The following is a 15,230-nucleotide window of genomic DNA, read 5'->3' as shown; positions in this document are numbered from 1 at the left end:
ATTTTTTCACAGCAAAGAGTGATTAGACATTGGAATGAACTGCCGAGGGAGGCGGTGGAGTCACCATCCCTGGTGGTGTTTAAGGAAAGACTGGACACGGCACTTAGTGGAGGTGTTTGGTCCAAAGGTTGGACTCGATCTCAGAGGTCTTTTTCATCCCAAATGATTCTGTGAAGCCAGGCTGCTGTCTGTGGCCCTTCCATCCCTGCCCTGGTGGGGACCTGTCACCCATGGGTGACAATGCAGAGCCACTGTGGCTCCTCTGCACTGACCAGGCGGGAAGGGGGTCGGGAATTAGGATTAGTAACACATTAGGAAGAGCATTGCCAGCAGGTTGAGGGAGGTGATCCTGCCCCTCTGCTCAGCCCTTGTGAGGCCACATCTGGAGTGCTGTGTCCAGGTCTGGGCTCCTCAGGACAAGAGAAACATAGAGCTCCTGGAGTGGGTTCAGCAGAGAGCTACAAAATTGATTAAGGGACTGGAGTATCTCTTACAAGAAAAGACTGAGCTGGGCCTGTTCAGCTTTGACAAGAGATGACTGAGAGGGAACCTCATCAATGACCATAAGTATCTGAAGGGAGAGCGTCAAGAGGACACAGCCAGGCTCTTTGCAGTAGTGCCAAGCAGCGGGACAAGAGGCAACGGGCAGAAACTGAAGCACAGGAAGTTCCACCTGAACAAGAGGAAGAACTTCTTTACTGTGCGGGCGACCACCATGCACTGGAACAGACTGCCCAAGAGAGATAGAGTTTCCTTTACTGGATATTCCAGAGCCGCCTGGACACAATCCCGCAGGATGCGCTCAGACACGGCCCAGCCCGAGCAGGGAGGCCGCCCCAGCCGGCCCCGCCCGGTGCCCGGGGCGGCCCCGGGGGCGCCCCCAGCGGCCGTTCGGGGCCGCGCCGCGGGCACGGCGGGGGCGCCGCGCGCGGGCCGCGCTGTTTCCAGGGCGACGGCTCGCAGTGTTCCGGACCGTACCATTGCGCAAGCGGCGCGGGGGGGGGTGCGGGCGGGGGGGAACAGGCCCGGCCCAGCGCCGCCTCCTCCCTCGCTGCCTCCTCCCCCCCCGCCTGGCCGCGCCTCCCCCCTCCCGCGGGCCGGAGCGGCGCCGGGCCCAGCAGCGCGCGGCGCGGAGCGGAGCGGGCGGGCCCGGAGCGGCGCAGTCGGTACCGGCGGCGGGCGGGCCGGGCCGGGCCGGGCCGCGCCACCCCTGCCCTCGCTGCCTCACCGCCGGCGCGGGATGCGGGCGGCGCGGGGCCGCGGGCTGTGAGCGGCGGCGGCGCGGAGACAAAGGGAGGAGGCGGCGGCGGCGGCGGGGCTCGGCGGCCGGCGCTGGGCACGGGGCGCGGGGGCCGCCGCCGGGGCGCGCCCGCCGGGATGCGGCGCGGGGCGGCGCGGCCGCGGCAGCAGCGCGGCGGCGGCAGCGGCGCGGCCCGCCCGGCGCGGCGGTAGAGGCGGCGGGGCCGGGCCGGCGGTCGCGCAGCAGCGTCTCCCGCGCCGCCCGCGCCGGCGATGTGAGGGCGGCGGCGGCGGCAGGAGGCAGGAGGAGCGCGGCGCGGAGCGGAAGGCGGGCGGGCCCCGGGCGGAAGCGGGCCGGGCCCGGCGGCGAGGGGGCAGCGGCGCGGCGGGGGCGGCCGGGCGCGCGATGGAAACGCACATCTCGTGCCTGTTCCCCGAGCTGCTCGCCATGATCTTCGGGTACCTGGAGGTGCGCGACAAGGGCCGCGCGGCGCAGGTGTGCACGGCCTGGCGGGACGCCGCCTACCACCGCTCGGTGTGGCGGGGCGTGGAGGCCAAGCTGCACCTGCGCCGCGCCAACCCCTCGCTCTTCCCCAGCCTGGCGGCGCGGGGCATCCGGCGGGTGCAGATCCTGTCGCTGCGGCGCAGCCTGAGCTACGTGGTCCAGGGCATGGCGGACATCGAGAGCCTCAACCTCAGCGGCTGCTACAACCTCACCGACAACGGGCTGAGCCACGCCTTCGTGGCGGAGATCAGCTCCCTGCGCTCGCTCAACCTGAGCCTCTGCAAGCAGATCACGGACAGCAGCCTGGGCCGCATCGCCCAGTACCTCAAGGGCCTGGAGGTGCTCGAGTTGGGGGGCTGCAGCAACATCACCAACACTGGCCTCCTGCTAATCGCCTGGGGCCTGCAGCGCCTCAAGAGCCTCAACCTGCGCTCCTGCCGGCACCTCTCCGACGTGGGCATCGGGCACCTGGCGGGCATGACGCGCAGCGCGGCCGAGGGCTGCCTGGGCCTGGAGCAGCTCACGCTGCAGGACTGCCAGAAGCTCAGCGACCTCTCGCTCAAGCACCTGGCCCGCGGGCTGGGCCGCCTCCGCCAGCTCAACCTCAGCTTCTGCGGGGGCATCTCGGACGCGGGGCTGCTGCACCTGTCGCACATGAGCAGCCTGCGCAGCCTCAACCTGCGCTCCTGCGACAACATCAGCGACACAGGCATCATGCACCTGGCCATGGGCAGCCTGCGGCTGTCCGGCCTCGACGTCTCCTTCTGTGACAAGGTGGGGGACCAGAGCCTGGCCTACATCGCACAGGGCCTGGACGGGCTGCGCTCCCTCTCCCTCTGCTCCTGCCACATTAGCGACGAGGGCATCAACCGCATGGTGCGGCAGATGCACGGGCTGCGCACCCTCAACATCGGCCAGTGCGTCCGCATCACCGACAAGGGCCTGGAGCTCATCGCCGAACACCTCAGCCAGCTCACGGGCATCGACCTCTACGGCTGCACCCGCATCACCAAGCGGGGCTTGGAGCGCATCACCCAGCTGCCCTGCCTCAAGGTGCTCAACCTGGGACTTTGGGAAATGACTGAGAGTGAGAAGGTCAGGTGAGACGAGGAGGGCGCCCCGAGACCTCCATCTCCTCTGGAGGGACTCGCTGACTGACTGACTGACTGACTGCTGCAGAGGAGGAGAGAAAGAGAGAGGGGGGCACGCACAGAGTCATGCTACCCACGCACTCTGGCACCGCAGGGGGGAACACAGAGAAAGAGAGTATATCCTCGACCCTTCTGTGCTGCCTGCCTACCCTTGCTGTGGAGGAGGAGGAGGAAGGGGGAGCCGGAGGAGAGAGAGAAAGCACCTATCCATTTTCCAGGTCATGCCTCAAGCTCCACGCTGGGGAGACAGAGCTCTCCCTTCCCACAGCATCCTTCCCTGCGGAAGAGGTAGAAGCCGACACTTATGCACTGGGGCTAGAGACACCCCTCTTTATCCCCACTCCCTCATTCCATCCCCTCGCGCACTACGGATGGATAAAGACAGACCCTTGTTCTGCCATGTATTCAGAATAGGTTATTTTTGGTTTTTATAAAGGAGAGTGGGAATGGAGATGGGAACAAAAAATAATAACAGCAGAAAAGGCTTCCTAGCTACACTTGTGTCCCCAGCCACCCAGTCCTCCTGGGCTGGGCACAGATACAGCTTTTGGTAAAACGACCATTCCACCTCTGTGCTTGCCCCCCTCCCCTGTCCACACATTTGTGACAGAAATACTGCTCCCTAGGTACATTGATTTTTTTTTTTTTCCTTTTAAATCTGTTTTCAGTCTCCATGTTATTCTCTGCTGTGGGTGGATACAACCTCCCACTATTCCAGTTCTCCACTGCACTGAGATTAGCGGTAGCTACAGCCTCTCCTTTTGTCAGTATGTTTCCATGTCATCCTGCACTGTGGTTAATGGAAAAACCTAGGCACTCCATTCTCTCTCCCCATCTCTCTCTCTACTGGAGATGAAGATGCCATTTCCTCCTTCTCTTGTCTCTGTGGGGACTGGACACAGGCCCCAATCTCTTAAGCCTTCCCGTGCACTGGGGGACACTGAGAGTTACCGAGACTTGTCTTCCCTTTCATCATTCTCTCCTTTTCTCCCCTCCTTCTTCTTGGCAACAGGGATAGACATATCCAGCTACATATCCATTCCTCTTTGGATTGGGGGTGAGCAGGTAGAAGGGGTTTTTAGCTCCTTTCTACCCAGGGAACTTAAGGAAAAATCTCCAGCTTCATTTCTGCTTCATTTGAGATACTGTGACCTGTTTTTATTTTGAAATGCATAAAAAAAATTACTGCTACAAAAACAGCCTCTTACTCTCCCATCTATCCCTTGCTTACATCCTGTAACTGATCCCAGTTCACTCATTCTCCCCTTTACAGTATTCATTTTCTTACATGGTTTTATTTTTAAAGACATATGAAGTTGCTGTTCTTGTGGATTTTTAAGTACATTTTTTTTCTGCTGAATATATTCTATATATATAAATATATATATGATGTCTGGCTACCTCGTTTTAATTTGTTACTTTTTTTTTTTTCCCCCTCCTCAAAAGCCCTGGAATTCTTACAGGAAAGAGATTTTGAGACTGAAACATTTTTGTGCCTAGACTGGAATAATGCCCCTTGGGTTTGTTCTTCTTTTTGCCCCTCCTCCCCCCACCCTCCCCCTTTTTTTCATTTTTGTTTTCAGGCTAACCCTACTGTGTCCCACCTTCACATTCTGGTTGTGCCTCTCCCTCCCTCTTCACTGGGGACTGGGGACCCAAACTGTGCTTCTGCATTTTTACTCTTCTAGCACAAACATGTAACATGAGAATCCACGCTGAGGATTGGGCTACTGTTAACAGAAATGTGTAAAATGCAAGTTTGTCTAAAAAAAAAAAAAAGTTATATATATGGATATATGCAAATGCTTTCCCTTCCCCTCCTAAACCACCTACAAAAGGTCACTATGCCAGCCTTCCTGTTTGTAGGTGGAGAGGAGCAGAGCTGGCCTACAGGCCCTGAGGCTGCAATGTGAAGGGGAGGAGACTGAAGTTCATCTGTCTTATCTCTGTTCTGTCAATAAAATTGAGCTGGGTCTTTAGATTATTTTTTAATTATTATTTTAAAGAGGAAGAGCAAGTTTGGGGGTTGTTTTTGGTTTTTTGTTTTGTTTTTAAATATCTTGGCTTTTTTTTTGCTCATCTGTTCCAAATCTCAAATCCTCCACAGTAACAGGCCAGACCATGGAGTTAACGCAAACCCAGAGACCCCTATGGATTAATTGTACTGTTTGTGAATTTGTATAAAAAAAATAACAAAGATCCTCTTAAAACATTTTATATTCTTACAGTAAAAGGTTAAACATATTTATATAATAAAAGAGGAAATATGAAGTATGTTTTTGAAAAAAAAAAAAAAGCCGTATCTGTGTTGTCTGTGCTTTTTAAAGATGTGTATCTGTATCTGTTGGGTTTGGTAAGTACAGCCTTGTGGCTGAGGGTGGGAGTTCGGGGCGCTTGATCTTGTGAGGGATGGAGGAGGAGAAGGAAGGAAGGGAGCCTGGTGCCTCCTGTGCAGGATGTTGAGTAACATCATCATGAAGAGTTTGTAAGGAAGGGGTTTGGCAGGACCAGCCTTGTCTGCGAGGGTGCTTGGCAGCATCCCTGGGGACAAACCCAGTTCAGCTGCTTATTGGTGTGAAGCGTCAGCTGAGTTTGAGGTCATACAAACCAAAAGTGCTGAAGCTTTCTAGCAGCTGAATCGACTGCTCAGAGATAGAGGCAGACATTTGTGAGTGGGGGAAGAAGGGCTGTGTTTCTTAATTTTTTTTTAAGCTCCAGGTAGATGGTATGGTAGAGGGTTTTTTACTAATTTAAATTGAGGCCCTCCCTGGATGGAAGACCCATCCAATAAAAACATTTCCCAGCAGTGACAATCACCAAAAACCTGTGCCCTTGTGGACCTGGGAAATCTGAAATATCTTGGTTGATTTCCACTGCCCAGGCAAAGATTAAAAAGAAAGTAAAGTGGGACCGTGTTAAAAAAAAAAAAAAAAGTTTGAATAATCTAAGGTGTCCTTTGTCCTATACCATAATCTTTCTCCTCAACGTATGACTTTTAACCCGGTGGGGTCCCTTTTTAGCCTCCACGACGTGGGGTGTTTTATTGTTGTTGGAGATGGAGCTTAAGCGGTGTTTATAGGGCAGCGACAAAGCCCGTCCCCCCCAGCCCGGCGGCGGGGCTTGCTCGCCCGCTGCCCCCTTCCTGCCTCGAAGGAGGGGGAATGCGAAATGGTGGAAGAAGCCGGAGCCATTGTTCAGGAAAGTTAAAAGAGGAGCTGTCCTTGCTTGCTTGCTCAGTCATGCATACTCAATCTGGCCGGGCCCGGGTCCCTATGGAAAGGAGGAGGGCGATTCTTCCCCTCTTTTTAACATTCCTCTCCAGGCCTGGCTGTATTTAAGCTGCTTTCCTCCGCGCCGAGGAGGAGGGAGGGGGATGGTCTGAAGTTCCTGTACATTTGCATTTTAAGCACTTCCAGCACTGAGCAGGCCACTTTGTTCCCCCGCTCCAGCAGCCCTGGCCTGGTGCTGCTCCAGGTGGGTTGGATGCCCTACCAAAGCAGGTCCTCTCCGTGCCCGGGCCTGCCCTGGGTGCTCAGCCTCTGCCTCCACAGGTATTTTGGCTGAGGCTGGACTGGACATACTCTTTTGTTGCCAGCCCTAACCACCTCACCTCTTTTATATCAGTGCCACATTTCGAAGGGGAAAATAGTGCCTGACTCTGGCCCTCTTAAAAAGAAACACCATCTCCTCTGCATCCTAAGGACCTGGACTATCTCAGGGTTTGGACTTTGTTTCATTCCCTCCTTTCCAAGACTTCCAAGCTTTCTGCTGGGAGTCCATCACAAAAGATGCATTGTTCGCTTTAGGGAAAGCCACCACAATTGGATCTAATTGAGCCTGACACTATATCCATCTTCCTCTACTTGGAGGGAGGTATGGGGTCTGCCTTTCCTGCGTTAAGAAAAGAGTTTACAGTAACATCTTGATGGAAAAAGAGCGTCTATGTAAATGTTATAAACAATGGGAATTCCAGATCAGGTTCCAATAACAGCTGAAAACATAATTGTTCCTGGGGTCGGCAGCAGTCCCAGCCAAGGACGGGGAGTGAGAAACCTCTCATAAGGTAGTTTGGTTCTGCTGGGTTTGAGTGAAAACAGCATCTCCTTAATAAGGCCCATGTTCACACGGATAACGGTGGGACATCTATATCTAAATATAACATATGTGCTCATAAGCTTTGTGATCAGAACTAGGACAGTATTTTTTTTTCCCTAAAAAATCCCCCAAACTTCTTCTCCCGACTTATATAAAACACCAAACCAAAAGCATTGCCCAGATGGCCTGACATCCTCTTTAAGGGGAACCCAAGCCAAAGGAAGCTGCCGAAACCAAAGCCTCCCCGAAGCCCAGCACTGGGCAATTCCCGTAGATGGAGCAAGTGTTCCTCATACCTTCCTCTCATGCACCAGTGTGACAGCACCTCGAGACAGATACAGGCCAGCAACCATTGACCAATTACCACATAAACTGCTCAGCATAACAAGGAAACTTCCACTCTCTGACCACTCTTGAATTTTTGAATGTGACTCAGCTGGCAACTGGGGTAGAAAACCATAAAAAACACCCTGCTACTTGGAAACGAGCTGGAAGTCTGTCTGTGTCAGTGAACCCACAGTGCCCCAGTAGTGGCTTTGGTGCCAGCCTTCACTGCTGTGCCCAGCAGAAGAGCTCCCATCCCTCCCTCCCAGCCATGCTTGGCTGGGGCAGCAGAGTCCCTCACCTACAGCTGCACAAGCCAGGGTATGGAGGATGAACTAGGGACCTGCTTTATGGACCAGCGGCTCTGGGGAACAGAGGGGCCATGCTCAAGAGGTGGTGACAGAGAGCAGAGCAGGAGCCATGTGAAGGAGGGATGAAGTGACTGATCAGGAGAGGAGGTGGCCAGGGACTGAGGGGCAGCAGCTGCAGTGAAGTCCTGCATGTGCATGGGGGTCCCTGCTCTGCTGCAGCAGCTGCTCCCCTGGCCAGATCCATGGCTGGCTCCTCTCCCTGGGAGACAGGAAGGAAAAGCAGGCTCCACCTGGGTCCTACTGCCCTTGGACTAGCACATGGGAGGTCCATGCATGACAGATTTATACATTTTATACCATCCCACTCCACGCTGTGGGTTCAACTGAATCAGTTTGTCATGGTGATTCTGGGGTCCTTTGTTTCGCCGGTAATAAATAACGGGGTCACGGGGCAGCTGTCAGGCAAACCACCTGGGGCCTGTGCTACGACCAGAGGTGATCTCTGTGCTAGACAGTACAGAGCTTACTATTGAACCTGCCCTTTGGAGGTCAGGGAAGGGTTAAAATGAGAGCTGGGTGGTCAAAACACCCACAGTTTTTGAAGCCAAAAGCTAGAAGTTAGCACAGGCTGCCATTAACAGCCCAAGGGTAGATGTCCCTTGGATCCTGCAGCCTCCCTATGTACATACGTGGGATGCTTCTAAAGCAAACTCGACCTTTTTTTGTTTTCTCTCTGCCTCCTCCACCTTAAATGCCGCTCTTTTAGCCAGCAGCTCTTTACGAGTGCCTTCTGTGGAGGAAAAAGATAAATGGATAAGCTCAACTGGGTGGTGTGGACTGGATGTGAGGACCCCTCAGCACACCAGTGAGGCCCCACGCCAGAGCTGCTGGCTGAGCTGCAGGACACTCCCCACCGTGGCCAGCCAGCAAGGCCGTCCTGCTCAATTCCCCAGCCCCAAGCTGCACGAAAGAAAGAGCTGGAGAGGGTTCATCAGGCTCCTGTGCCAGAACTTAGACTCCAGCCACGTTTGGCAGGAATGCTAGTGTTTTTCCCCCTTCTTTAATTAAATCTACCAAATGCATTATCTCAGTGACAGCCCAAACTGAAAAAGACACGATCGAGATTTTGAAAAATCCAAATCTGATCTGCCCCTGCAAGAGAAAGATGAATGGAAATGGGATTTTCCTAAAAAATTTCCTAAAATCCTCAGTGTGTCTTGGAAAAGGTGTCAAAAGTTTAATACCAGGGCCTGGACACATGCCCTTAGTAAGTATTTCCACATGAGAGGGTTACTGAGACATAAACCAAACTCACATTCTGCTACAGAAACTAACTCAGATCTAGGAATGGCAACTCCTCCTAGTTATTTTCCTTCCTCTGAGTCTTGTTTCTCCAGGCACAGTCTAGTGATTTCACGATTAAGCAATTTCCCCTCCCACCTTTAAAAAAAAAAATAACAAAACCCCAAACAAATTTCATCTAAGCCTTGTCCTCTTCCTCCCTTTCCTTCACCTTTCTCCCCCAAAATGTTCCAGCTTTACAACCCCTGGGTAATTTCAGGGGCGCGGCAGTTGGCACATACAGACAGCACCACACGGACACACCGATAACAGCTCTGCAGCCAGCAGGCTCTCTGCTTGTTCAGTGAGCTGAAATGCCAATAAATCCCTGCCATTATCTCCCTTTGTGACAGCCACAGTGGCATTAACTGGCACCCCAGCTTCAGCATGAACCAGGTGCATCCTTCAGTGTTATAAACTCCTCCTGCCACACATTGGGTAGAAGTCTCCTAAGGCTGTCGTGGCACAGGTGAGCTGGTTTCCCCTGCTCCTCCAGGCTCCTGGAGCCTGACTCTCAGCTCTGGCAAACCTCCATCTGCTTAGTTAAAGCCCCCCACGCACCACCAACCCCTGTGCGAATGGACCGGAGGTGACGGGCACCGCGAGATCCCTGGGGCTGCCCGTCTACCCCACACCCAGCGAAACCCGGCGGCGACAACACCGCTGCCCGTGACACCGGCGGGGCTTCCGCGAGCGCACGGGCTGGGTGGAGCATCCCCATCCCCGCTGCTGCCGGGAGCGGCGGAGCCGGCGGCAGCTCCCGGTCCCGCCGGCCGTCCCGCCGCGCCCCGGGGTCCCGCCTGCAGCGGCGGCGCCGCCCCGGCAGGCGGCAGCATTGCCCGCCGAGTGCGGCCCCGCCGACCCCCGCGACCTCGCGCGGTTATTCCCTGAAATCAGAGGCTTTCCACCGGCTTGCTGCGCCGCGAGAGGTCCGCGCCAGGGTACCTGTGCTGCCTCAGGGGAAGGGGGGTCAGCTGGGGCGTCAAGTGGGAGGGGTGAGAAATGGGATGGATGGATGGATGGATGGATGGATGAGAGGGTCCCGTTTGGCAACCCTGGACCACGGCTGTGCGGACGTGACACCCATCGGTGTGGCCGAGGTGGAAGGTACCAAGGGATGGCGAACTCTACTGCTGCTCATCATCACCACCATCAGTATTTGCTGGTGGTGAAGGGTCCCACAGGTTTGCACCATAAACCAAAACAGGAAGCCACACTTGGTGTAGCTGGACCAGTCACAGAACCACTGAATGGTCTGGGTTGGAAAGGACCTTAAAGGTCATTTCGTTCAAACCCCCCTGCCATGGGCAGAAACACCTTCCACTAGAAGGTGGTTGCTTAAAGCCCCGTCCAACCTGGCCTTGAACACTTCCAGGGGTGGGACATCCACAGCTTCTCTGGACAATCTGTTCCAGTGCCTCACCACCCTCATAGTAAAGAATATTTCTGATACCTAATCTAAAACCACCCTCTTTCAGTTTACAGCCATCACCCTTTGTCCTGTCACTACACGTCTTTGTAAAAAGTCACTCTCCAGCTCTCTTGTGACCCTTTTAGGTACTGGGAGGTGCTCTAAGGTCTCCCTGGAGCCTGCTCTTCTCCAGGCTAAACAACCCCAACTCCCTCAGCCTGTCTTCACAGAACTGCTCTAGCCCTCTGATCATCTCCATGGTCCTCCTCTGGACTCACTCCAACAGATCCCTGTCCTTCTTATGTTGGGATGTGCATCAATGCACCCCACTGTTGTGTGAGAACTTCACGTCCCAGCCTAACAGGCTGCCTTCTGGAAAACATCCATCCTAGACTTAGCACTTCAGCCTGAAGTCTGCATCTCTTGACACCTATAACTTGACACCAAGAAAATTATTTTGTTTATTTGGTTTTTTAAAAGCATGCAAGTGTGAGAATGGTAATGGAGCAGGACCAAACTTAAACTAATGCCTGGATTGTTTTATTTCAGTTTTGTTGTGCGGGTCTTTGCTATGTTGTTGGCACAGATACTCCACTGAGTACCTCTGCACTGATTAAGGTATCTGGAGCTGTATGCACATGTCCTTTTTAATACATAAACTTGAACAGTCTTTTTTTATCCAGTTCTCACACTGCTGCTACAGATACAGTGATGATGTCTTTTTCAGAAGCAACTATACCTTATAATTTAGAGAATTAATAATTACCTTCTGCAGGCTCATTACACACACAGACGTCAGAAAGAGAAACATCAGCATTAATGGGAAAGAGAGGTGGAAGCAACTTGACTAAGGCTTTGTCCCAGAGCCGCGCGTGGCCAAACAGTGCCTGGCGTCAAGCTCTGCCATCTCCAGTCCTGCTGGTTTTTGTCACTTGGAGCAGCAAAAACGGAAATGAGTTTTCCAGCCTAAGGTAGCCCTGGAGAGGCAGAGTCAGGACAGAGAAACACTAAGCACAGAGGACATCTTCCTACTCTTCCCACGGCAGGCTGTGCCACCCAGGGCCCCAGAAGTGCTGGTGTACGAGCGTGGGCTGCGGAAGAGCTCCCAGCAGCAGGAGCCCCTCCAACAAGCCATCCATCTCTCCCTGTGCAGACTCTCCAGCCGTCATGGCTTTTATTTCAGGCAGCAGCGAGTCTCACCGAACAAACACGGAGCTGACAGAAAGCGCCGCCCTGACAGCCCTGAAGTCCCGTCACAACAACAGGTAGGGCTCGGGTTGCAGCTCTCCCAGCTGCTCCAGCTACATCTTCACCACGACTGTCCCTGCAGCGAGGCTCGGGGACCACCCATGCGGATCAAAGCCACGGGCACTACACGGTCCCTAAGGCTGCAAATGCTGTCTCCCCTCATGCATTCCCTTCCCAAGAGGCACCTGTCCATTAGCACAGACTTGCCCAGACCACACCAAAGGCCAATCAAGTGACAGCGACTTTCGATCTCCGGGCCCAGACCACATGGCGCGAGGACTTGTGCCCGGGCTGCCCTCTCCCTTGCCCTCACCTCCACTGGTTTCAAATGCAGCATGCCGGGGGGACATCGGGGGGAACACTGTGGGGGACATCATCTCCTGCCCACACCTGCCAGGGAGTCAGCGAGACAGGGGGAGGCTGCATGTGAGCGCCTGGGTGTAACTTCCACCCTGTCCCTAGTGCCAAAAACAAGCATGTTAAAGCTAATCTACCCCTGTCTCAGCTCAACTGCTTTTCTGTGACTAAGCCCCTTATAATGGTTTTACTAAAATCCCCTTTTGATGGAAAAAATCCCAGCTGGAAGTTTCGGGCAGCGGCACAATGTGCAAGTCTGCGTGTCCCTTTCCCCAGCTTCACAAAAGCCTCTAATCGAGTGGAAAATTTGCTGGAGGCCAGAGGTTTAGGCCTGCAATTATTTTTTAAGGGATTATCAGGAGAGAATGGGGGTACTTACGACCCTCCCTCTCTTTGTGCTTTGCTCTGTGCCGCTTTCAGACGGACTCAGCCAGAAACCTAAACCACCGCAGCTGGATCCAGCAAAACCAGGGCTCGGTTGGGCAGCTTGCCTCCTCTCTCTTATAGGACAGATCCCAGACTCCAGGTTAGATGAGTCCCACTCCAGCAGCATGCAAGAAACAGAAGTGCTTTTCCACAGAAGTAACACTACAAGATTTTTTTTTTTTTTTTTTAAAGAAAAGTCTGAGAAAAAGCAAGAAATTCCAGTCCCGCGAGCCTCAGGGAACTGAAAAACCAAGGAGCCAGGAGGGATGAGGTCCACTGGACAGGCTGGGCTTTGGCTGTGCAAAGCCATTATGCAGGAGGTCTTACACAAGTTACTTGCAGCAAGCTCCAAAAAACACTTGGCGCCGAAGACGTGCGCGCTGTAACACCCAGCTTTTAAGGGCTTTGCTCCAAGGGTGGATCCTGGCGTTAGGGTCCTTGGTGCTGTTGCGGCCTCTGAGAACAGTCAAACACCACTAAGGATCCAAAACAACTCCTTACTGGGCACAGAGCCACTTACTGTCAGCACATTTAGCATGGGCAGGCCAGAGGAGAAGCGCTGCTGGCCCTCATGCCTGGGGAGCTCCGTACCTTGCTCGGAGCTGCCGGGAACTGCCCGTGCTCACACGTGACCTGAAATCAGGTGCTTCTCCTCTACCACCCAACTGCCGTGCTCCCACTTGCCTAACAGCAAGTGAGCCAGACCCAGAGGAAGCAGCGGTGTTCCCTGCTTCCCCAGCAGCCTAAGGAAGAAGATGACCTGCTTTAATCCCGGTCTCCCTTCGTGGCACTTCAAACGTATCCCTCCTGGAGAAGGCACTAACCATTGGGCCTCAGACAAGGGCCATGAAAAAGGGCTACTCTTCACTATCCCCAAATAAACCATGCTAGGGTGTGGATGATTATTCCAGACTCGGAGCAAGGAAGGAAGTACATGAAGAAAGCAATGGCTATAGACCACAGGCCTCTCGGCGTGTGGCATAAAGCACCCGTTGGTCAAGACAGAGAAACGGGTTTTGATCCCTGAGCTTTCCAACCATTCGGCTGCTATATAAGATGTTTCAGAAGAAAGGGGCAGCTGCCACTGGGTTTTCTCCCTTATGGCGTGCGTGTGTGCTGGGTGTGCTCTGAAAGCACCTGGGGAGGCTCGGGAGCCAGGGCGCTTGCTTTCTGGATCGTGATCAGACTCATCAATTTTGGGCAGGCATGTAAGTAAAACACTCAGCACCCAAGGGGCATTAAAATAAAAATAATTTAAAAAAAAACCCTCAGACAAACTCAGAGAAAAAGTCAAATGAGGCATGTGTGGAATTACGATGCCTCCAGGAGCTAGGTGGTGCCTAAGCTGGGGATTTTGATTTTGCAATTCTGAATGCTGCTTAAATGTCATTTGGTTTTGTTTTGATTTTTTTTTCTTGGATCAGTTTTTTGCTCCTCTCTACCCAATTCTCTCTGAAAACACGGACACTGTTGTCAGAGTTTTAGGACAGCAAGGTAAATGACAAATGGCCTGACCTGCTTAAAATTGCTTATTAAGCTAATGTGCTTTAAAATACTCTCTACATGTCTAACTCCCACAAAATAGATGAGTCTGCTGTCCAAGACAGATTGAGAACTTCGGCATCCAAAGGTAAGGAATGCAGAATTGCCAGTAACTAGTCACATAGGATGTGACCTGTGTGATTCACTAGTGGCACTAGAAATCAGGTGAAGAGTCAGGTCCAGCTCCAGTTTCTCACTCTAATAAACTGAGCACTGTGCATAGTGCCACAGGAGTCCTCTTTTACTACTTCCAAGGAAGAAAATCTTTTCCCCAGCCTGCTGTTCCTGAGTACCATCAGTGAGCTTTGCTCTTGGAGTCCCAAGTCTTTCTGTTTATACACAGTCTGCTGTCCACAGATAACCTTGGAAAGCCCTACTTACAGTATCACTGAAACACTGTAGTCTTTCAGAGATCACCATCCAAATTCTGCACAGAGGCAGGATCAAATATACTTGGATCATTCCTGACAAGGGTTTATCTTACCTGTTCCTAAAACCCTCCCTAAAAGCACATAGCCTGAAGCCTTTTTACTCAACCACTTCCAGTTTACTTCTAATAATATTTCTCCCTATCCACCTCAGATATTTTACTTTTTCCTCCAGACTAAGCCATGTTTTTAATGCTTTCTACAAGTGGCAACAGAAAAGAGTTTTGTGTTTCAGGCAACCTCTCATGGCCTGGACAAACACTTCTTTCCCTGAGTCCTCACACTCCTGCAGAGACACCTCAGATGCAACATGGTTCAACTCCACCTCTATGCAGCATCTGCCTTGTGAAGAGCCCAGTTATCATGCTGCATTGTACAGGTGGATTTCTAGACACATGATAAACACTTCTGGAAACCATTGTTATCCTCACAAATGTTTGTACCCTGCAAGAGTTGAAACCAGGATCCCAACAACGTAAAGCGATTTGCTCACCGGGGCTGTTACAAAGATTTTATATTTTACATTATTACAATATCTTTATGGTATATATTATAATAAAGATACAACTTGACACTTGTAAATTGTTAAAGCTCCCTAAGACTTACAGATAACTCTGTCTCAGCACTTCCACTACTTTATAGATCCCTGCCAGCCCCACTCCTTTATCCTCCTTACAGTTGTTCTCTCACACCCCTTGATCTAACAGCAGCATTCACCAAAAGAGTCAACAGGGACTTTATTTCTGTCCCCTATCCAGGGGCCACTGATGGAGACACAAGGGATCTGCTCAGTAAGACTGAAGATAACCAGCGTTTCACAGGCAGCTGCACACAGTAGAATGATCTTATTCT

The 15,230-nt window shown here is 52.8% G+C and overlaps 1 protein-coding gene and 1 long non-coding RNA gene across 2 annotated transcripts in view; one reads left to right on the top strand and one right to left on the bottom strand.

The window, feature by feature from the left end:
- LOC108492441 overlaps window positions 1-15,230 on the bottom strand; it is a 57,333-nt gene that overhangs the window by 20,135 nt on the left and 21,968 nt on the right. The window lies entirely within an intron of this gene.
- FBXL14 (F-box and leucine rich repeat protein 14) lies at window positions 1,608-4,658 on the top strand. The gene has a single exon (XM_017804793.1). The coding sequence runs from the start codon at window positions 1,646-1,648 to the stop codon at window positions 2,846-2,848; it is 1,203 nt and encodes a 400-aa protein (XP_017660282.1). The 5' UTR covers window positions 1,608-1,645; the 3' UTR covers window positions 2,849-4,658.

Source organism: Lepidothrix coronata, unplaced genomic scaffold (assembly GCF_001604755.1).
Source record: "Lepidothrix coronata isolate B3197 unplaced genomic scaffold, Lepidothrix_coronata-1.0 Scaffold10, whole genome shotgun sequence".
NCBI classification, from domain to species: domain Eukaryota; kingdom Metazoa; phylum Chordata; class Aves; order Passeriformes; family Pipridae; genus Lepidothrix; species Lepidothrix coronata.
The sequence above is the reverse complement of the archived record's forward strand: the minus strand, read 5'-3'. Positions and strand labels throughout refer to the sequence as shown.